General features: G+C 40.5%; 1 protein-coding gene across 1 annotated transcript; it reads left to right on the top strand.

Annotated features, from left to right (window-relative positions):
• The first annotated feature begins 2,593 nt into the window (after window positions 1–2,593).
• MEX3C (mex-3 RNA binding family member C) lies at window positions 2,594–23,590 on the top strand. Its single transcript, XM_057700338.1, has 2 exons — window positions 2,594–3,661; window positions 20,561–23,590. Exons 1-2 carry the CDS (start codon window positions 2,923–2,925, stop codon window positions 21,784–21,786), a joined length of 1,965 nt encoding a protein of 654 aa, XP_057556321.1. The 5' UTR covers window positions 2,594–2,922; the 3' UTR covers window positions 21,787–23,590.
• The last annotated feature ends 649 nt before the right edge of the window (window positions 23,591–24,239 follow it).

Here is a 24,239-nt window from a genome sequence, read left to right as displayed (position 1 = left end):
ATAAATCACAGTATTGATCAAATATAAATTAATGCATGAATGTATACATTTGTGTACGGGAACTTATGAAATCTCATTTATTATATGAGAATGAAGCAGAAAGCAATTTTTATATTGTGAACACATAAATTAAACCATTTAGCACTTTTTAAAAATCTTAGCTGAATGGATCTTACCTACAGGAATCTATTCTTTAAACTCCCCCTCTTGGAGAACTATCACTTGAGCTACAGCTTTTGCTCTGAGTCCTTGGGAAGAGAACTAAGACCAAGGGATGAGCATTAAACAACAACTCATGCAAAGAGGCAGAGAAAGGAACTTCTGAGTTTCATTTGTAATTCTGCTATGCATTTCCTCCCGACAAAAATATCCTGGGAGAGGCCACTTCGTGTTTTAGTTTACTTTCTCACTTGAAGAGAGATTTGCTTTGCTAGAAAAATCTACCCTTCAAATAATTACTGTTTAAACAGAAATATCAGACAGCAAAGATATTTGCATGTATGTAAATAAGTAAATGTCTATAAGTAAATGTCTAGTTACACAAGCTATTCACTGGTAAGTTTAAAAAAAAAATTCAGTACCTTTATTAAGATGCCATGAAATATTATGTCCTTGGGGTATATCACCAAAAGGGTGTAGATACAGTAAATCAGTGAAAATTGTACCTAATTGGGAAGGAGGGAAGAAAAAATCACTTTTCAGTAAACAGCAAGATTCCTTCTGTAAACCCAAAAACTCACACCCTGGATCAGTGTTCTCAACCCCTGCTGAGCTTCAGAATAACCTGTGCAGTTTTTTAAAAACTTGTCCAGTTTCCCACTCTAGATCCACTTAATCCCAACATCCAGGGTTTGCCTCTTCCTGCTTTGCATTTACCATTTTTAAAAGCCCTTCTTGACTTTGTTGTACAGTCAGGGTTGAAATCACTGCTCCACAGGCTACTACTACAAATGAGTTGTTAGAGAAGCAACATACAGGGTTATAGAAGGACTAGGGCAACAGTAGAGTAACAAGAAATGTGTCCTGTTAGCTAAATTTCTCTATGCCTTTGATTGGAGGGGTAGATAAATTGAAGTAGAATTGTGCACGTGGCCACAGGGCTCAAAATAGAGAAACAGAAGACAGTTTCAGCCTTCTCTTGGACTACTGTCTTTGTAACATCTTAGACAATTTAGAGATCGGTGCTCAAACTTACACATAAGAAACGACTTTGAAGAAGAAAGATATAATAAATCCAAAATAGAAAGGATCTTAATTTATAATTCAAAAATGAAGGTCTAGAGCTACTAGTACTCAGTACTTGAAATATGACTAGTGTTCATTGAGATAGCCTAGTGTAAAATACACACCATTTTCAAAGACAGCGCAAAAAAACTAAGATATACCAATAATTTTATAATGATTGCATGTTGAAATGATAATATTTTGAATATATGTAACTCAATATATTTATTAAAACTGTTTCTTCTCAGTTTTTATAATGCGGACACTCGAAACCTTAAAATTACATTATGTTGTTCACATTCTACTTCTGTAAGACAACGCTGGGGGTTAAGACTAACCCGGGGAGACTAGCTAATACTAAAGGGGCAGAGGGAAAGTGTAGCGGGGCGCGGGGGGGGGGGGGGGGGGGTGGAGGGACGGTCATGGCCTAAAACGAAGGAAAGTAATAAGATTTGTTTTTAACAAACCATTGAAAAACAAAGCCCTATAAAAGACAGCCACTGTGTGGGATCACCCGGACAATACTGTGGGAAGAACGTCTAGGAGGAGGAAAAGATGGTTTAATTTCCTTGAAAAGCCCCAAAGAACTCAAGTCCTGCATTTAAAGTTCCTGATGTAACCAACCGGCCTCGCATCGCAAGCCAGGCCAGTGGGGCGTGGGAGGGCCCTGCCCGGAGGGAGGAGCATTCCGGGGTGGTGCAGGGAAGGCCCAGGAGCCACGCGGCTCAGGAAACCACCCCCGCGGCTGGATAGGAGGACGCTTATCTGGCCCCTCCTTCGATGGACTCTCCCTAGGCCCGTACCCTGAAAGAGGGAAATCGCTTCTTCAACAACGCCCTCCGGGCCCATGCCTACGCCACACTCCCAAGGCCGCTCCCACTGTGCGCTAAAAAACCCCACCCAGGTGGGCCAAAGGGATGCGCGGAACCCACGAAACCCAGGTGTGTGCTTCGACTGCACGCGCCTGCGCGAAAACCCCGCCTGGCTCCTAGTTTCATTCTCTGCAGCCTTTCCTTCGTCCCTCCTCCTTTTCCCCGCCTCCACCTGGGTACGTCACAAAGAGTGACGTGTGAAGCGAACAATCACAGTCCCTCTCCTCCTGGGCCAGCAGGGAAAGGGGAGGGAGGGGTGGGGGGAGGGCAGAGGACGGAAGGAGAAGGCTTGGGGGACCGGCTCCTCTCGCTCACCCAATCAGAGCTCTGGGGAGGGGCGGGGCGGGGCCCGCAAAGAGGGTGGGGGGGGTGGAGCTAGGGAAAGGAGTTAGAAGGCTGCGGGGAGGAGAGGGCGGGCTCCCAGAGATTAAAAGCGGCCAATCAGAGCGCGCCGGCTTCATTCGGAGAGCGGCGTGGGGCGTCGCCGCCGCCGCCGCGCGCGCCGGGGGCTGGTTAAGGCCATGAAACAAAAGAAAGCCTGAGAGGGGAGCCGCTGCCACCTCCGCCAGCCCGCCCCGCTGCCGTCCCCACCCACCCACCTAGTTACCTACCTCTGCCTCCTTCCCCTGCCCCTCCACCCCGCCCTCTCCCGTCCCCGGGCGGCCCTGGCGCTGCTCGGCCCGGGTCGCCAGCCCCGCCGCCTCCCCAGAGGAAAGGTGTTTGTGCGCTGAGCAGGGCCGGGGCCCTGTCCGCCATGGGGCTCGCCGCCCGCCGCGCCTGACCCGGCCGCCGCCGCCGCCGCCGCCATTGACAGCGCGCCGCCGCGATGCCGAGCGGCAGCTCCGCGGCCCTGGCCCTGGCGGCGGCCCCGGCCCCCCTGCCGCAGCCGCCCCCGCCGCCGCCGCCGCCGCCGCTGCCGCCGCCCGCGGGCGGCCCGGAGCTCGAGGGGGACGGGCTCCTGCTGAGGGAGCGCCTGGCCGCGCTAGGCCTCGACGACCCCAGCCCGGCGGAGCCCGGCGCCCCGGCGCTTCGGGCCGCGGCGGCGCAGGGCCAGGCCCGGCGGGCGGCGGGGCTGTCTCCCGAGGAGCGGGCTCCTCCCGGGCCGGCCGGGGTCTCGGAGGCGGCCGAGCTGGAGCTGGAGGAGGACGAGGAGGAGGGGGAGGAAGCGGAGCTGGACGGAGACCTGCTGGAGGAGGAGGAGCTGGAGGAGGCAGAGGAGGAGGACCGGCCGTCTCTGCTGCTGCTGTCGCCGCCCGCGGCCGCCGCCTCTCAGACCCAGTCGATCCCGGGCGGGTCCCTGGGGTCGGTGCTGCTGCCCGCCGCCGGCTTCGATGCCCGGGAGGCGGCCGCGGCGGCGGGGGTGCTCTACGGAGGGGACGATGCCCAGGGCATGATGGCGGCGATGCTGTCCCACGCCTACGGCCCCGGCGGCTGCGGGGCGGCGGCGGCGGCGGCCGCCCTGAACGGGGAGCAGGCGGCCCTGCTCCGGAGGAAGAGCGTCAACACCACCGAGTGCGTCCCGGTGCCCAGCTCCGAGCATGTCGCCGAGATTGTCGGTCGCCAGGGTGAGTGGGTGTGGGGGTGTCCGGCTGGGCTTGGCCCCGGGCTTGGGTGGGGAGACGAAAGAAAGGAGCTTGGGGCAGGAAAGGCGAACGCGGAGAGTCCCCCGGGTCCACCGGGAAGGGGTCTGGGAGGAGCCGAGGGTGGACGAGATGAGAAGATGGGTCACCTTGCGAAAACCCCACGGTGTTCCTCTCATCTTGCCTGATAGAAGGTGATAAGTTTCTCGAGCCACCCTATCCGGCGGTGTTCACTTTACTCGGGCTGTATTCCTGGAACACCCGGCTGGCGTGGCACCAAAACCTCAGTGAGGTGGTAAAAGGTCGGGCCGGTTGTGGATTCGGTGTTGTGCACGGAAAGCTTTGAGATTGCAAGTTTGCGCAGCGGACTGGCTTTGTAAAAGCGCTCAGCTTGCCTTACGACGGCTTGTTGGGAAGCAGAAATTGACAGAAATGGAGACTTGTAGAAAGAGCTCCTTCGAGAGGGAAGGGGATGTTCAAGTGGTCGTTCTTACCGCCACCCCCCTCCGCCCTCCACTGTTCGGAAACTTAGCTTTTTAGCTAACTCTGTTGATCTTATTGTATTCCTTTCGATACGTTTTAACTCTTTAAAAGGCACACTGGCTACCTTTTAGAACACTTCAGGGTACACGATGAAGAAAAATTGGACGGTAAAGTAATTGAGTTAAGGAACTTTATGCCTTTATACAGTTTTCAGTAAATTCTCTTCTCTTGCCAGCACACCAGTACTGCAGACAGACTCCTCCCACATTGTTCAGACAAAGGACCTATGTCTCAGATTCCAGGAGTAGATTTGTGAAGGTGGGGGAAGGGGATGCCCAGAGTACCTCTGTATCCGACATTTTTAGGGAAGGTCCTATGCGCTTTAGTGTAGCTTTTTCCCCCTTTATTGAAGGAGTAAATATTACCTGCAGCTGACTTATTGCAATATGATTTAACCTGGTTGATGCATGTCTCTCTACTGTTAGCTTGAGAGCATTGTTGGGGTCAAATAAAGAGAAATGATGGCGCTGCTGCTTAAATGATCTCATCTTTCCCAAGTGGTCTAAAAGTACACATAAATAAGAGGTCTGTCGAAATGGTGGTTTCAAATATCAGAGTTGGCTCATTTCTTACCTCTAGGATTTTAATAAGAAAAATCCATCTGAAATCTGGGTAGAGGAGATAGCGTATTTCAGACTGTCTGGTATTTAAAGGCAGTGTTCAAAGCCGATGCCATTCAATTAAGAGTTTATTCCCATAGTTTGGTAAATAAACTTTGCTTGCCGTTTTTGGTTTGTCTTTGTTGTTGTTTTTGGTTTTGCAATACTGAAGATACTAATCTAAGAGAGAACTGTTTTCACCTCACATAGGATAAAGTTATAACATCTCAAATTATAGATCCAGAATGAGTTGGCTATTCAATTAACAACATCAGGAGATTGCTATGTATCAAGCTTGTATTTAGCCAGGCATTGAGTTTATGGCAGTTGGGAATGTGAGGTTAATTCAGACTAACTTGGCTGCCCTTGAGAAGCTAACAGTCTAATAAACAGCGAATGGCATTAATCTAATCTGTAATTAAAGGCATTAACTATAGTGTATAACAAATTCGTACATATAAGAACATCAACCCTGGAGGGCCTTGGAGAATGGATAGGAGTTTAACAAATGGAGATGGAAGAAAGACTGAGGGACAGTGTGAGGAAAGGTGTGGAGAAATAATCTCTAGATATGGTTGGAAAGTTTGGGGGTGGGGTGGTGTTTGTTTTGATACACCTTAGGGTCTGATACTTAGAGAGTGGTGAAAAGGGGCTGGGAAGGTGTCTGTTCAGGCCCTGCTAGGGTGGCATTTCTCAGCACAAGTTGCTTCAGTGTGCTTATGGTGACAGTTCAGGGTAACAAAGGAAAAGAACACTTATAGGACAGTTTTACTAAGGGACAATATACTGATGTCTTTTGTTTAATACAAATTTTTGTCTTTTGTGTTATACCCTTTAAAGCATGATAAAATAGTCCTTAATTATGCAGACTGTTACCTTTATGCAAATCCATTATTTAAAAGTAAACTGAATTCATTCCAAGTTTCTATTTCGTACCAAATTATAGCAATGAAATAAAGTCTTTAGTTTTTCTTTTTAGGGCTGAGCTTATTGGTTAATAAGGAATGTGAATCTATTTATGTCTTGGGGCATGGAGACAAATTGCTGACTATTCCTTTTACACTTAATATTTTCCCAGAGTTGACAGTACACTGTTAAAAGTATGTCATCATCCTCTATCTTATCTTAAGAGCAAAAAGTCTTATCCTTTTCCTGTTCTGAGCCATTCAACTGGTGGATCATTGACCCTTTTGCCACCCCCACCCCTCAGCAGCACCATAATAAAACCTGTGAAGTTATTTTCCCACTCCTACAGAAAACTAGGCAACTTCTGTTTGCATCCTTTTGCAGCATGATAATTTCCCCTTTCCCTAAGTGAATAAAAAGGGCGCATCATTTAATTTACTTTTTGCTTTGGATGAATAGAATTTTCCTCCTTAAGAATTATCCCTTCCTGCCATTTTCTTCATTACTTGAAGTCATAATTTTCTGTGACGTCTCTTAATTGGTTTTGGAAATAATTATGTCACAGATGGAGACATCTGTGACTTCAGCTCTGAAGCAAAGAGTAGGACAAATGGAATTCTGAGTCATATAGACTAGCAACTCATGTAGATGGCCTCTAGTTCCAGTGTCTTTCAGAAAAACAAACCACTGCTTTTGATAATTATGAAAGCTGGCAGAGTGTTGACCTCATGTTTATACTCCCCAGCAGCATATGGTCATTTGCAAATGTTAAATTGGCCCCCCTTTTCAAGTTTGCATCTCATTTTGAAACCAAAAATACTGTAAAATAAAGCCAGGAACTAAAGAGGCTTATTGATAATCAAATAAGTTCTGGAATACAAACGTCAAAAATAAACCTGACAACTGATTTAAGATCTAACTTTTTAAAAATGTAGTACTTGCAAGGCATATTCACCATGGTTAACAGATTTAGTTTGTCAGTGGACTTTGTTCCAATTTATACAGTCATTGATAATCACTTAGACTAAAAAGTGAGTTAAAGTACAGCTCTACCCATTCTTAACTACATTATGAATAAGTATTGAATGTCATATGTTCAGTTGTTTTAAAGACTTATAACCCAAGGTTTTACATTACTGTTTAATATACATCTTTAACTATTTTCATTAGTGATTTGCTTGATGGTATATGTGTGTTCTCTAGCCTCCTAGTCAAGAAAAGCTATTTCTGGCTTTTTTTTAATTGTACTGTCAAAAAGCATTTAAGCTAATATCAATATTTGAATATATGAATAATACATATGCTGATATACTTATACAAAATGTAAACAATTTTAAAAGGATGAGGTAAAAATGGGAATTGGAGTGTTTTGATTTTTTTTCTTTTTTTGCCCCTGCACTGCAATGACTTTTCTTGCACCCTACTTTAGCCATCATTGAGCTAGACCCTCTTAGAAATTTTTTCTTCTTTATTGAGCTACTCTTGTCTCCACTGATACCAGTGGTTGTATATATTGTCACTTTTTAAGCAGTTAATATGTTACATTGCTTCAGGTTGTCTTAAATACATTCTTGGGAAAATTTTTCGCGGTTTCCTAGGGTGGAACCACTCTTCAAGTTTTAAAAAGAGAAAGCTTGGTCTTGACATAAATTCCCTGTTTAAGAAAAAATATGCATTTCATGAGGTGAAATAGTTTCAGAATAATGCTAAAGCAGTGTCTTTTTCTTTTGTGGAGGAGGAGGGACTCTTGGCATTCTCTCTGCCAGGTGTTATACTATATGCCATTTAACTCTGCTAGGTGGTTATTCCCATTTTACAGACATAGAAACTGAGGTGCTGATAGGTATCTTGCTCAGATAGTGGAACTTGGGGTTAGAGCAGTTTGTTTGATAGTAAAAGTAAAGTCATGCTGCCTCAGTATTGAAGCATCTTGCTCAGGAAGGCTAATTGTATTTTGGGTTAATTTCTGCCCTAATCATGAGTTGGGTTACTGTATTTCTAAAATGCATAACTTAAAATATCATCACTATCCAAATTAATTTACTTAATAAAATTTTGGTGCCTATTACAGACAAGGCACAGGTATCATTCTGACATTCTGGTTCTAATGTGTCTAACTAGAAATTCACTGTCATAATTCAGAAAGTTAATTTGTGTGTATATACATGCTAGCTTTAAAAATTAAATAATGTCATTTTCTAGGCTTTAAAATCTAAATAATAGTTTGCATTAGCTCTGGGACCATTGAGGAAGGTTCAATGATTATAATTGTTTTGCAAATGGTGGGGGTGGGGGGATACACTGCCTTTGCTCCCGCCTTATTCAGCTAATGAATTATTTTGATTCACAAGGGAGGAAATGGAAAATAAAGTGGTAGTTCAAGGGTGTATTTTCTGCCCCCCTGATAGAAATGCCAGTGACCTAAAAATGATCCAGGGAGTCAAGTATTTGAGAACTATTCATCTGCTAGAGATTTCCATTAGAGAAAATTTCCAACAATGTCTATGGGTTGGAATTCTAGATAGTTCTTACATTTTAAGTTTTCAAGGAAAGGTGGAATTTAGTTATAAGATAGTGCTTAATATTTTGTGGATTTGGGTTTGAATGAATTTAATATTTGTACAGAATGAAGAATTTATTGCTTTTGTCTTAAACTGAATACAAAAATGTTTTAGAATGTATGTTTTAATATAAAAATACATGTTGAAAACTGTCCTAAGTTACCTGTAACAGTCTCTGCTCAGCTGTGACACATTAGAAAGAGCCAGCAATCAGAAATTAAAATTCCTAAATTCTGATTACTATGTGCTAGTAACTCACTTTGTGGTCTTGGGCAAATCACTTAAACTCCCTAGGCTTCAGATTCCTCTTCTTCAGCTGGGTATAATCATATCTATAGTACCTCTAGGTACTATTAATTGTACGCAAATAAATTGACATGAAACTGTAAGTGATAAGCACATACTACTTTTGTTAAGTTAAACCTGGAATTAATTCAAACCACTCTGTTAATCTCGTTCACCCTTTCTCTGCTTTAGCAGACAGTTTCCCACATTACTGTATTCTTCTAATGTGATAGAACTAGAATGAACTGATGTCTAAATACTTGTTAGACACATGGCACTTCTATCCAGATAGGCTTAAATGATGCTATGATAACGGAGAACCCCAACATCTCAATATTGAAACAACAGTGGTTTATTTCTTATTCACAGGTGCTCTGCTCATTTTAGTCATTCAGGGTCTTAGACCAGTGGAGCAGCCACCATCTCAGTTCTTGGCTGGACTTCCCCTGTGCCAGGATGAGAGACACTGGCATAGCACACACTGGTCTTTAAATGTTAGACCGGGAAGTAATAATGATCACATCCGCTCGTATTTCATTAATCAGAGCAAGTCATCTGGCCACACCTAACTTCAAGTGGGCGAGAAATTACATTACAATCAATGTGCCCACAGGAGAGGGCCAAAATGTTCATGAACAGCCGTGATGACTACCACAGTATTATTTTAAAATCTATGGGGTTGTGACAGAATTTTTTAATGTAATTTATGCCTTATAGAATTTGCAATTTAAACTCAAAATGACAAAAAAATATAGATAATGCTCATAGTTACTAAATAGGAAAGTGCATTTGCATTTTAAACTCATTTAGGGATTTCCCTGATGGTCCAATGATTAAGACTCTACACTTCCACTGCAGGGGGCACAGGTTCAATCCCTGGTCAGGGAACTAAGATCCCACATGCTGCACAGTGCAGCCAAAAAAAAGAAAAGAAAAGAAAAGGAAAAAAAAAAAAACCGAAAAACTCCTTAGGAAACTCCAGGTAGATTATGGATAATCTGCTTTAAAACCCCATTGATCTTCAGGTGATTCTAAAGTGATATGTTTATTAAACTGCATCTTAATCCTTCCCCAAAGGCTTATATACCATAATGCATGTTTACTTTTAACTTCTATCTCTGTACTACCATTAGGTACCATATAGACATTTATATGGATTACATCTGATATTTAAGCTTTTAAAACTACATTCTAATATTAGTAATGCTAAGCCAAACTATACTAACTTGAATATGCACAGCTTAATGTTATTTGAATACGTTGAGTCTTTATTCCATGTCTGATTTTGAGAATTTTAAGTTACACTGTATAATTATAGCACCTCTTTGATGCTAGTGTTTGGGATTTAAGAACAGTTCACATGGGCATGGTTTGTTGCCTTTGTCCGATAAGCAAAAACTGCAGTTTATTGTATGCAGGGAAGCCTGATTTGACCACAAGTAAAGAGGTATCATGCAATAGTAAGACTAGGCCTTAAAATAATAGACAATTATTTAATGAACTGCAGATGTAGTTGAAGATAAGCATAAAGTAGATTCGTTTTAAGTATGGTTAGAGGAGAGTGGGGAGGGAATAGTTTCAAAACCACCAAAAGGTTACTGCATAAAATGCCCTTTGGGCTGACCTTACCTTTTTATTACTGTCCCCCTTCCTGTACTGCTCTCCCCTCCCCTTTGGCTTATCTTCTACCTTTCTACCAGTACCTGCAGGAAAGGACATTGAACTTGGAGGTGGAAAACTTGTTAGAGACCTAGTTTTACCATTTGTTGCCTGTGACCATGGACAAATCACTTAACCTCAGGGACTCTCAATTTCCTCTTGGAGGGGGAGAAACTAGTTCCATCCACTTGTTCTTCCCAGCCCCTCCCCCACCCACCCTTTGTGAGGATCAAGTTTGAGATGTTAGTAGAGTCACTGTACAATTGAAAGTATAGAGATAATAAATTATGAGACAGCATAAAGTTTATAATTTTTTTTTTACTGCTAGATTTGTTCGCTGAGAAAATGCTAGTTGAAACCAAAAATTTTATTAAGTTTTCCCTAGGTTATATATACCACTAGTGAATGATATACATTATTTTTTTTTAAGTTTACAATATGTCTTAAAATTTTATTTAAAATCACTTTTGAAATGTATTTCCTGGTAAAGACCTACGCTAGTCTATAGTCTGGAAGAGAATCATTTACAGGTGAATCTGACTCCATTATATGGTTCCCATAGAGGTAATTCTAAGCTTTCTGTTAACATCCTCGAAAGGGCATGAACCTAATTTTAAAATCCTCAGGAAAATTGTTCTGCCTTTCATCTCTAATTTACACCCTCTTCTGGATGTCACAGCTTTAGTAAAAGGCCAAATATGAGCCCCTTTTTTTGTTAAGTATGTCGATCCTCTTGTCTAAACTAAGTGGGGAGGGGGGGTATTTTAAATTTAGTTTAAAATTTAAATTTTAAAATTCTCTATTTTAAAAATACCTTATATATGCAGGGAATTCCCACTTCTAAGAATCAACTAAGAAAATAAGGCAGGTTGAGAGAATGGTGTATTTAGGGACTAGGAGTCATTAGTTTATAACTTTGGGCAATTCTCTACTTCAGTTTTCTTCATGTATAAAATGAGATTGAATTAGATTATCTCTTGTAGCTCTTATATTTTTATTTTTGTCCAAAAAGAGTTCCTAAAATCATGTAAAAGTAAACCAGTTTTCAGATTACTAATTAGATTGACTTTAACATATCTCCTCCCAGTTTTGTAAAGTTTATAATATCTTAACATGCTTTTCACAATCTAAATATAAGTTTTATCTTTAGGATTTAAATTTTTTTAATGTTTTTAACTTCCTATAGAAAAATGATTCATTTTATTTTATTAAAAAATAATAACATTTAAATGTGTCAGGTAGTATATCATCTCATTTGATCCGTTCACATTTCCACCATACAGATAAGGAAACCAGCCTATGGAGATGTAAGTAAGTTATCCAGGTTCTCAAGCTAATAGAATTAGAGACTTCAGCACACCAATTTAGTAAGTAGTAGAACAAGCAGACAAAGCAGCAAGGATGTAAAAGGCTTGAACACTACCACCAACCAACAATATAAGAAAAGAAAATGATAGATCAATATCTGTACTTGAACAGTTGTAGACACCAAATCCTTTTGGTCCTTGAAGTTTGATCCAAGTCAGTGAGGGCAGAACTGAATCTCAGTGATCTTAATGTCAGTTAAAGTACCTGAAACATAGCAGATACTTGCTCTTTATTTTATTGAACTGAATTGTTGGATTAGAAACTTTCCATCTTATTACTTATTTTAGTTTTCATAATGTGGCGTTTTCTTCCCTCTTGTCTTTACCTGAGGAGCCAGTCAACCTAAAGTTGTTTAAGGATCTGTATTTTAGATGCTTCTTGATTTAGGGCATTGGATGTCCATATGAACACTGGTAATCAAAACTAAAATCACATAAATGAAGCTGTTCGAAGTGTTGACATGGTGATGTCTAAAGTGAAACAGTATTCTTAACAGAAAATTTCAGAAAATTTTGACTAGAGCTACAAGAAGGACACTTGAACCCAAGAAAGGAAAGCTATCTCTATACTGTGCGTTTAGGAATCCATTGCATTGCTAATCTAAACAATTTATTTAAATGTTAGATTAAGTTGTATGCTTAAGAAACACTCTTTACTGCGATTTAGCTGATATTCGTCAGTCTTTGAAGCTATTAATATGAAAAGTTGAGTCGAAGTGGTGGGGAGGGGGGTTAGGTAGCCTAGCACCTACTTGAATAACAGGCATTGTAATAAGTATTTTTAATACATTATTTCATTTAATCCTTGCAACAACCAAGAGAAGTAACTTTAATTATAGTTCCTCACCCATGAAGGAAAGATAGAGGTTTGATGACCTGTTAGAGCTCGCAAAGATGGTTAGTGATGGTCTGTTCAAAGTCTGTATTCCCAGCTATTGTTCAACCTACTTTTCTTGAGGAAAGGAAGTACAGATGTATGCATGTGAAATAATGGTAGTATCTAATTGTCCCAAGTGCTTTTTAGACTTCAGAAAGAAGAGATTTTGTATTTCCTAGGAGAAGAGGGACTTGGTCAAAAAATAAAAGCATTGGAAAGGACCTAGAGGTTGAATGACCTAACATTAAAACCACAAGCAAACTGGTAATAGATTATCTGCAGGACTGGGATCTAATCAGTTTTTTTGCTCCTTTTATTATTTCCTTTAAACTAGACCTTGGAATAGTATTAATAAGTGGTAGCTGTGATAGAGTCATATCTATATTTGTATTATTCTTTTTGAGTTCATAGAGCCTTTCACACACAGTCTTCATCTTTTCCAAATGACTGTGTTTATTACTCAGAAGAGTTTGTTACTCAGAAGATATGGGGTGGGGGGGGTGCTAGGAGGATTTTCCAGGTTGTTTAGGGAAATATCTGAGTAGAGATAGAGGAGGAACAAGGCATGTTTAGGAAATGATAAAGTCTGGGAGAAGGTAGGTGATGGCCACTTAATTTAGGAGACAGATGGGGTGGGAGCTGGGGGTAGTATTAATATCAAGCCCAGAGTTCTGTTTCCTGAAGGTAAAAAGAACTACTCAAGGAGTTTCTCTCCCCCTCATTTCTATTAAAGTGTGCTTCTGTATACACTGATTTCCCTTTTAACATAAAGCCTCTTGGAGAAGGATGCCCCAAAGTGAAAATACACATGGTTTTGGTGTGTGTTTGTAAGAGTTTTAGATTTCTTAAATCACCTTATATCTGTAGCTAATTTACGAGACAAATGGAAAATACAATGAATTTAATTTCTGGAAAACAAAATCCTCTATTGAAAATCAGCGACACTTCACATAACATTTGGGGCTTCTTTAAAAAACAAAACAAGTTCTTTGCACCTACAAGATAGAGTTTAAACTCCCTTGCCTCACGTTGAAGATTAAATCATCCCCCATCTGACCTGCTCCCCTGGCATTCTACCCTCCAGTCACTTAAAGCTCCCACAGCACTGTGCCAGGTGTGGTCTCCTGGCCGCCATCGTGTGCTCTTGATTCCTGCTTTGGCACTTGCATTTTGCTCTACTCTCCTTCCCACCTGCCAGACTGCTTTCTTCAAGCCTAAGTTCAAATGCCTTTGAAGCCTTCTTTCATTTTCTATAAGCAACAAAGCCTTCTCCTTTTCTGTACTCCCACCATTTTGTATGCCTATTTTCGTTAAAGCAATTATCTTGTATCAGTATCTTATATCAGCCTTGTTACCATGACTGTGAGCTCCTTTCCTTTCTATACCATGAGCTCCTCGAGAGTAGAAATTATGATAGTTCCTGTATATTACCTGAAATTAGCACCTGCACCTTAATAGGGAATTTAATATTTGAATGGGTAAGTTTAAGGGTCAGGCTGGTGAATGTTCTTGGACCGAAGAAGGAGTGATTTAGCTAGGAACACCTAGTCAAATCCCCTAGAACAAGTGGAGGCCAAGTTTTACTTGTGCATCTCTTACCAAGTCACTCATCTCTCACCGTAAACACCCTGTCTTTGTCAATACCCTGGCTTATATATTTCTTTTCTGCCTATTTTGATTTTTATCAGTAGTTTATCCCTTCACCCTACTCCAGTATCTGTGATCCCCAAACTTTTCTTGTACTTATATCTCGCTACTTGTATCTAGCTGCTGCCCAGGACATTGGGTCACTATTCTTGGATTAGGATTTAAAATTTTTCTGAAGCACATACTTTCCTTTGTTCAAAAGCCGGGTACCTGAAAGAATGGAGGAAATAATTGGAGGAAGGGAAAAATGGTAATACAGTAGGCAGAATAAACCCTCTTTCCCCAAAGATGCGTACACCTTACATCCCTGGAAACTCTGAATATATATATGGAGTATGGACCTTGAGATAGGGAGGTTGTCTGAGATCATCTGGGTGGGCCCAGTGTAAACACGAGTCCTTAAAAGCAGAAGAACTTTCCCAGCTGGGTCACATATGAGAAGGGGAGAGATTTGAAGCATGAGAAGGCTTCAGCCTCCATTGCTGGCTCTGAAGGTGGAAAGACAGGGCCACAAGCCGTGTTGGTGGCCTCTAGAAGCTGGGAATGGCCTTCAGCAGACAGACAGCAAGAAAGCAGGGAGCTCAGTCCTATGATTGTAAGCAACTAAATTCTGCCAATAACTTGAATGAGCAAGGAAATATATTCTTCCCTGGAGCTTCCAGAAAGGAACACAGCCCTGCAAACACCTGGATTTTAGCCCTGTTGAGACCTATGTCAGACTTCTGACCTACAGAACTGTAAAATAAAAATGTGTGACATTGAAACCACTATGTGGGGTAACTTGTTATGGCAGCACTAGAAAGTTTAAGCAGGTAATGAGCAAAACTAAAGAACAGAACAAGATTTCTGGATTAAGGCCTCCATTTTCCTTCTAGCTTTCAGCCTAGAAGCTGCCTGCTTGCAGTTCCTTGCCGTGAGGTCTCCATGGGCAGGTCAGGCATAGATTGCTTTCTGAAGCCAGCTGGAGAAAACTCTTCTTAAGGACTCATGATTAGGCCAGGCCCACCCATCTAATCTGGATAATCTTCCTATTTTTAAGGTGAATTGATTTGGACTGTAATTATATCTACATTGCAGACTGTAATTCTGTATCTGGTTCATTCAAGTATATCATTCCACATGTTTCATGGAATTAAAAAGTGGCCTTAAAGATTTAGTCTAGTGCTTTTAAGCTTTTCTGACTGTGACCCTACCCCTACCCGCAAGCAAAACAACATTTTATGTTGCAGACCATTATACACATATTTACTGAAACATTTCGGACCTATTGATATCACAAATCATGGTTTGAGAAACACTGAAGATATCATTTCAGTTCCTTTTCTTCAGCTCCTCTCCCAGCGACAAAGGACCTCACCCTCTTAACTGCTCAGGCAGCTGGTGGGAGGGGCTCTCTTTACCCTGAAGAAGCAAGGCCCAACCTCTGGTATACCAGGGAGTGAGAGGACCAGAATTCCAGCTGCAGCTAAAGAGTTTTAAGGTGAAACACAGCTCCAGCCACAGTGATATAGAAAGGGGAAATGGGTTCCTACAGGAGGGAGGTAAGTTGGAGACTTTTGATTGGGGGAATTCACTTCCAAATAAAATGCAGCTATGAAAGTCATTAGTGGTGTCCTAGCTCCTAATCTCTACACAGTCTGGTATACTGCTTGGCATATGTTGTTTTTTTATTCGTAACTGTAAAAAAGCAATTGTTAGTCCTTAATTCTTGGACTTAAAAAACCTCGTTCAGCTTTGAGGTTATGAAATCGTTTACCCTGCTATTCATAAAATTTTTTTTAAATCTCAGAACTAGTCAAAAGTCTGATCAATATGCTTATTAGTCTAGTAAAATATATCATTTCTTCCTACCTAATTTTTAAAATTTTCTAGTTTAATCATATTTCTTTGAAAAAAATGCATTTATATGATTCAAAATTTGTAAGAAATAAAAGTGTGCATGGAAAATTGTCACCCTGCTACCCTGTCTCCCTAAGTCAACCAGTTTTATGACTGCATAGTATTCCCTTACATAGCTGTACCAGCCTCACACAATGCAAACAGTACTATAATGCAAAGGTCATTGCACTTGTGCAAGTACTCTTACAGACTCAATTCTATGAGTGGGATTGTGGGGGCAAAAGGATACTCGGAGTTGTAATTTTGGGTATTGCATACTGCCCTTGAGCAGTTTGTACTCTCAGCAGCTAAATATGAAGGCTTTTCCCTCATTTTTACTAGCAGTGTTTGTTTTTGATATTTCACAGTCTTATAGGTAGAAAATGATACCTCAATTCACATGAAAATGGGAATTTTTGTGTTCAGAGCCATTTATATATTTTCTTTGCTGTGAGCTATTTCTTTCACCTATTTTTTCTATTGGGTTCTGGTGTTTTGATATGTAAGGGTAGGTACATGGGTACCTCTGTAAGAGAGAAATTAGCCATTTGTGGTGTGAGTTGTAGATGGTTTTTTTTTTTTTTTTTACCTTGTATTTGGTGAGTTTTGCCATGCAGCAGTTTTTAAAGTGCAGTCTAATTTTTTAGTACCATTATGGCTTCTGAGTTTTGTGCCACTCTGAGGTTATAAATTTTTCCATGGTTTTCTAAAATATCTTGTACTTTTAAGTAGAAACTCAATCTAAAATACTCCAAAAAGCTTTTTTACCTCCTCTACCTGCAAAATAGTAAAACAGATTTGTTTTTTCTCCTTAGCTTGTGCCATGTTTATAATTCTGCCTATTCAGATTGTCCCCAACTTTATAACGTGTATGTATATTCTAGAAACCGTGTGTTGGTTGTTTGGAGCTCAGAATATGTATGTTCTCATAGAAACGATATTATGATTGATGAGGTTTCCTATAGTTTCCTATAGGTTTCCTGATGTAAGTCTACTGCGTTTAAAACTGTCTTATAAATTTTAGGAGCAAAAAGAAGTACTTCTGTGTCTGTTGGCTCTGGCATAAAAGGGGTTGGCTTTGCTATCTTTCTGTTCGCTCTTTCCCCTGATCTGCAAAACCTACGCACATGATCCTTTTGAGCAGGGTAGGCCTGTCTTACGCCCCTGTCTCAGAGGTGGTCCACACTCCAGCCATCTGTCTTCCCAATGAGCCATGTATTAAACACCAATTTATTAATACCAACCATAGGCCTGATCATGTCTGTATACCTTTAGGCATATTTTCCTAGTTAATAAGAAACCTACTAGGTATTAAGCAAAGTATTCTACTAAGGTGCACCTGACAGTTGCTTATAGTCTCAGAAGCATTTAGAGCAGTATCTTAATTCAACTTTCTAATGTTTGCTGTAGTAAGGGTTGAGAGGGGCCAACCCTAGACTCTCAAGCTAACTCTCCCCTTGTCCTCCATAGAGGTTGCCCAGTGTTTTTCTGCAGGATGATCAGGACCCTCTTTGTTAGAAATGTGTGACTCTAGCAGACTGCCTTCTTGTTAAGCTGTAGTGCAGAGAAGAAACTCATGTATCCAAATAACCCCTGAGTGTGTAGTATGAAGAATTAGGTACTCACACCACCCCTTTCTTAGGCATCTCTCCATCAGTCACATATTGGCCGATGGGAAATGATTGCAGTTCTCAGCCTCAAGCAAGACCTACTGTGCTGAATGAGAGGGTTTCCTAGCCTGTATAAATAAGTAGATGTGGAAGTCTTATTGTTCAGATCTTCCAGTTCACTTTCTATTGTGGAGCAAAAGCAGATATAGATTTTGCTATACTCAGAAGTTACACTATCAGTTTAATCTTGCACTTCATTATAGATATAAACTTACAGCCATACACTATAATAAAAACTTTCATGTTTTACAGTAGCATAAATTTGACTGATTGTAGTAATTTCTTGATAGCCCCCAACCCACCTCCTTTTCTCGGCCCTTCTTACCTCCTCCAGTTACTACACTTAAGTGCTTTCCTTGCAGTTTTGCTTTTAGCTACACCCTCCCCCCACCCCAACCCCATCTTCTCAAATATAACCTTCAGGTTAGAGTAAACCTGACTCTAAAAGTGTTTTCATAATAGGTACCTAAGATCCAGCAGTGAGAAAGCAGCCATTTCTTTTAAGTTCTAGAGTTTGTTGGAAGGAGAAACAGGATCTTCATTTGTGGTTCAGATCCAAAAGTTCAGTAGTAAGTTAAGTTGTATTGAATAACATATTCAATAGCTTCATAGCATAATTAAAGTTAGCATAGTCAACTCTCTTCAACAGGGTTGGATTAGCAGTATGGGGCCAGAATATGAGAGGCCGGGAAAGCTCAACAAAAATGCTTAGATGTAAAGCAACATGTATAAGAAAGGCCCAGCGTTCTTATATAGAAAAATGATCTTTGTTTCAACAAATGTTATATGGCCACCCCATGGCATATACTTATAGCCAACCACCCAGTGCTTTGAGAATGCTTAGGAAGGGCACACAAACCAGTCCTGAGGGAGAGGAAGCTTCGTAGAGGATGAGGCATCTAAACTAAAATCTGAAGGGCTCCTGGGACTTAAGCAGAGCTGGTAGTAAAAGAGCAAGGATAAAGGAACATTGAAATCATGGAAGCAAGGGAGCATGGACAGGAGTTTACTCTGGTGGAAGCACACTGCAGAGTTTAAGTGAGGAGGGGGAAAGGAGCCAGGTACGGAGATGTGGCTAGAGAGAAGTAACCTGGTACCAGGTACAGGGGGACCTTGTGTGTCCCACAGTTTGGAATTTACCCTTGTGGTAGAAGGGAGCACTCCATGCAAAGAAGTGAGCATGTGATCGGTGCTTTCTTTAGAACGCATCAGCTGCCTAAAGTGAACGTGGAGAATGGATTGGAGTGAGGCAAGAGTGGAGGCAAGGAGACCTGTTGGCGGGGGTGGGGGGGGAGGCTATTGCAGTAATCACACAGGTTAGAGATGACGTCCAGGAAGAATCAGTTTTTGTACATTATGCATTTGTTGAGGGCCAGAAAAAGAAAGTTTAAGAAAAAGATCTGCTCAGATTGTGACCTGTGTTTTTCAGTAGTACCCAGCTGCTTTATTTTGAGGAATTAGAAATAGCATGATATATTCATGAGAAGAAATCTATTCTGGCAAGCTTCACATTAACATCTTTGAAAAGTGTAAGCCCAGAGTTTTATACCTTAGTTGTATATTTGACATCTTAAGTTACCGTTTAAAACCCTCTAATCTCACGCAGTTGGCACTGGTAATGGGTGGTTATTCCAAAAAGTACCCATGGGTAGTTATGCATAGGTGTCTCAGATGTTTTATTTATGTAACTGAAATATACTTAGGATTTAGGGCCAAAGCCTTTTATTTGAGAATGGGGCTGCCAACCAGTGTCGTCCTTCAATAAAACCACATCCAGTGGTCATATTCCATAACAATTTCCAGTATGTTTCTTTTGAATTTAGCAAGGACTTTACAGTGAGTGCAGAGTTATTCTATGTTAGTTTTTTTACCCCAGGATTTTACAGTTGTCTCACCCATAGTTCAATAGCATCTTTTTTTTTTCTTTAAGGTACTCATCTTTATTGAATTTTTTTTAAATCAGTTTTCATACAAGTTCAATGTCTTCTTGTATTTATGTCACTGCTTTATATAATAGTTAATTTAGTTAATGTGTGAGTACAGCTAGCATAAACAAATAGGGATAAAGACAGCTCATTCTTAGTTAAGCCTGAAATCCAACTGATGGAACAGAAATGAGATGATGTACTAGCCTTGAGCATTTTGCTGTTGTCATCAATCGAGTTTTACAGAGAAAAGAGTAATGTTAAGGTAAAATATGACAATTAAATGGAAGTCAGTTGAAGAATTTTTATCATATAGTATAGTTGTGTGGAATTTGAGGTTCTAGGACTAACAAAAAGACTATAAATTATGAAATCGGACTAGGTTTAACTCTGGCTCTGGCTCTCACTTGCTGTGTGAACTTGGACATGTTATACAATTTTTGTGCCCTTTATATTCCTTAGCAATAAAAGGAGTGTAGCAGTCTCGTCCTTAGGGTTATTATGTAGATTAAAGAAGACGATAGATTTAAATGTCTCACATGTACATTAATGGTTTTTCTTTGCCACCAACACCCTGTCGTAAACTATTAGTGTTCTGAAAGTCAGTTGCTCATAGTGCAGCTGGCCTATTTCATGCATCATTTGCAATGACTAATAACAAGAGGAAGAAACGGTAAGCCTGACCTCTGAGTTAAAGACCTCCAGTAAAGGTGTCACCTCTTCCCTGAGAGTGAGAGATCACCAGGAAAGTATGCCTCAGGATCTAGGTGTCTTAATGGAATTAGGAAAGCTTTATCGTCATTTAGTGTTAAGTTTTTGTGATAAAGAAAAAAACTCTAAAACTTAAAGAGGGGAAGAAAAACTGCCCAGAAGTAGACTGTTAGCTCGAAAGGACTTTCTGTGATTTGTCGTTATCAATATTGTTGAAGTAGATGTTGATACTTACAAAATATCCTCTTTCTAACAGGTTGTAAAATTAAAGCGCTGAGAGCCAAGACGAACACGTATATCAAGACACCTGTTCGTGGTGAAGAGCCCATTTTTGTTGTCACTGGACGGAAAGAAGATGTTGCCATGGCCAAAAGAGAAATTCTCTCAGCTGCAGAGCACTTCTCCATGATTCGTGCATCTCGAAACAAAAATGGCCCTGCCCTGGGAGGGTTGTCATGCAGTCCTAATCTGCCCGGTCAGACCACCGTTCAAGTCAGGGTCCCCTATCGGGTGGTAGGATTAGTAGTTGGACCCAAAGGAGCAACTATTAAAAGAATTCAGCAGCAGACCCACACATACATAGTAACTCCGAGCAGAGATAAGGAGCCTGTCTTTGAAGTGACAGGGATGCCCGAGAATGTGGACCGAGCACGAGAAGAAATAGAAATGCATATTGCCATGCGTACAGGAAACTACATTGAGCTCAACGAAGAGAATGATTTCCATTACAATGGTACCGATGTAAGCTTTGAAGGTGGCACTCTCAGCTCTGCATGGCTTTCCTCCAATCCAGTTCCTCCTAGCCGCGCCAGAATGATCTCCAATTATCGAAATGATAGTTCCAGTTCTCTGGGAAGTGGTTCCACAGATTCCTACTTTGGAAGCAATAGGCTGGCTGACTTTAGTCCAACAAGCCCGTTTAGCACAGGAAACTTTTGGTTTGGAGATACACTACCTTCTGTAGGCTCAGAAGATCTTGCGGTTGATTCTCCTGCCTTTGACTCTTTACCAACATCCGCTCAAACTATCTGGACTCCGTTTGAACCAGTTAACCCACTCTCTGGCTTTGGGAGTGATCCTCCTGGTAACATGAAGACTCAGCGTAGAGGAAGTCAGCCATCTACTCCTCGTCTGTCTCCTACATTTCCTGAGAGCATGGAACACCCACTTGCTCGGAGGGTTAGGAGCGACCCACCTAGTACAGGCAACCATGTTGGCCTTCCCATATACATCCCTGCTTTTTCTAATGGTACCAATAGTTACTCCTCTTCCAATGGTGGTTCCACCTCTAGCTCACCTCCAGAATCAAGACGAAAGCACGACTGTGTGATTTGCTTTGAGAATGAAGTTATTGCTGCCCTAGTTCCATGTGGCCACAACCTCTTCTGCATGGAATGTGCCAACAAGATCTGTGAAAAGAGAACGCCATCATGTCCAGTTTGCCAGACAGCTGTTACTCAGGCAATCCAAATTCACTCTTAACTATATATATATACATAAATACTATATCTCTATATGGACTCGTAAAGGCATGGGTATAATGGTACCCCCAGTAAACTTCCTAATGAATTCTTATGACTGTTATCAGGCTTTATTGGGATTAGGCTAAAGTTGTTAGTAAACTTATAAAAGGCTGCTATGGTAACACTAAACCTAAGTGGTCTCTTGTCTATTAGTTTGGTTTGAATTATTAATACTATCCTGTAGACCCAGAGACATAGCTTGTGTAAGAATTGCTAAAGCTGACATTCAACTCTGCTGAGTGAAGATAATCATAGGTTGTGTGAACCTGTGAGAAAAGTGTATACGTCTAAGATTTCAAAACGATGGGTCCCAAAGCCTCACCACATTAAGAGTTTATGGAGGGTACTTGGCATTACAGATGATTCAGACACTTCCAGTGCTGCCTTCTTTACACTGCCAGTTTTGACAAAACAGGTTCGTTTGTTTTTTATTTCACAACAACTTATGCCTAATTCTGCAGGATTGCAAGTAACTTTTTAATGCATTGTGATTACTTATTGGTAATAATAGGGCTGATGGCGGTTTACTCGATCACTGGTTATAATTTGGGACAAAAACTGCTACATTGACCTTCATCTCGCCCAGAGTGCTCACGGCTGGTCTGATCAGTGGATCAGGAATGCAATTGTGTCTATTGTGAATTCCTACCCATTGCCTCCCTCGGTGAATGTGGAAATGGCCGCCTGGGTTTTTCCATTTCAGGAAGGGCTTTGGGATGCACCTGTATTGGCTAATAATTGAGGATATGAACATTCCATTCATTAGTCTGATCAAGCTATTGTTTAATTTTTAGACTATAGATCAAAATGTGAAACATTTTATGTTCAATCCATATTTGTCTTGCACATTATAAATATATTTTTATTTTTTAGTAATTTAGGGGAGGGGGAGGGAGAGAGGGATAGTAATGCCCTGAGTATAATTCACAAAAGCAGCTGTGATGACCTCCAATCAGTTTACTTCATTTCAGAACTTATTTCCAATCACAAGGAAAGATTTCTTTAAGATACACTTTTTACATTTCACCTGTGGATGTCTGTGACTTCATCCTCAGTATGTTCCCAAATCTGTGCTGGCATTGAATGGACAAAACATTATACTGGTGGGTTTTTCTACTAATTATTTTTTGAAACGTTATTTTCCCAACACAAAAGAGCTTTTTTTCTCAGTATAACAAAAATTGAAATCCTATGTGTATTGAATAGTAAATAGACAAATTTTATTTTTTATTTCCACTTGAAGAGTTACATTTCGTATAAAAGTTTACAAATAACGGTTTTTATTTTGATTTTTTCAGTATAAAAAATTGCCTTGATGGCATATTATGTAATGCTGATTGCTTGTAGGATAGTTAAATGTCAGTATTGAAACCTAATCTTTAGCTGCCGTCTTGTAGATACAAACGAATGTTCACCAAGCATGTATTTTGTATTCTGTTGCATTGTACACTGCAACTAATAAGCCAAGGAACCGACATATATTAGGTGCGTGTACTGTTTCTAAAAACCACAAACTAAGAATGATAAATTATCAATATAGTTTAGTATTTGCTAATTTTACTACACTCTTTTGTTATGTATATGTAGGGAAGTCATAGGGATTATAAATTCAATTTGAGTAAAGTTTAAAACCATATATTTTATGATAAAGGGCCTTTAACTTAAGATGGCCAAAGCACTGATATTATATATTTGCTGTAAAGAGAATTATAAGAGTTTTATTTTTCTGATATTAAAAGTTACTTAATAAAGACTTGTTTCCATTAACTTGAATGTATTCTCCTTGGTGTTTTTCATGCAATCATTAGTTTAGACTGGAAGACTGCTGTTTGCCAGAATTGAAAATTTCCTTTTACACAGTTACCCCTCTCCCCAGTCAGTGACCCACATTCTTAGTGTGGAATGTGTTGCTTATGCTCCTATCCGAATTTAGCTTTTTTCTTTAAATAAGTGTCACATTATAGTAAAACTAGAGGTTTGGCTAGTTTCAGATTGTGTAGTTGCGTGTTTACATAGTTGACCACAAATAATCACTATTTACCTGAATAAAAGAGTGAGTGATTTATACACATTAATGTTAACTAAAATCCTGAGCCCAACTGAGACTCTACCCAGTTTCCATCCTTTGTTACGGGTTTTTGTCTTTTTATCACCAAAACTATAAAACTAATTTTTTTCTAATATGAGGGTACAAGTTTTTAACTTTTAGTTCCTAAGTACCTTCTGAAAGGTTTTGTGGTTGATAAAAATATTACTTCGTAAGTGAAATTGACTTGATGTTGACTGGAATAAATTGTTGCTGTTTGTTAAAAAGCAAGAATAAAGACATTTCTAGATTGTTTTAATGAAACCAAAATTCTATTCTTATTACTTAGGGGTATTACACTGCCATAGGAAGTCTTTTCATCGTAA

The sequence above is a fragment of the Hippopotamus amphibius genome, chromosome 11 (genome assembly GCF_030028045.1).
Source record: "Hippopotamus amphibius kiboko isolate mHipAmp2 chromosome 11, mHipAmp2.hap2, whole genome shotgun sequence".
Classification (NCBI taxonomy): Eukaryota; Metazoa; Chordata; class Mammalia; order Artiodactyla; family Hippopotamidae; genus Hippopotamus; species Hippopotamus amphibius.
Note: the sequence above shows the minus strand (reverse complement) of the source record. Positions and strands in the feature narration are given on the sequence as shown.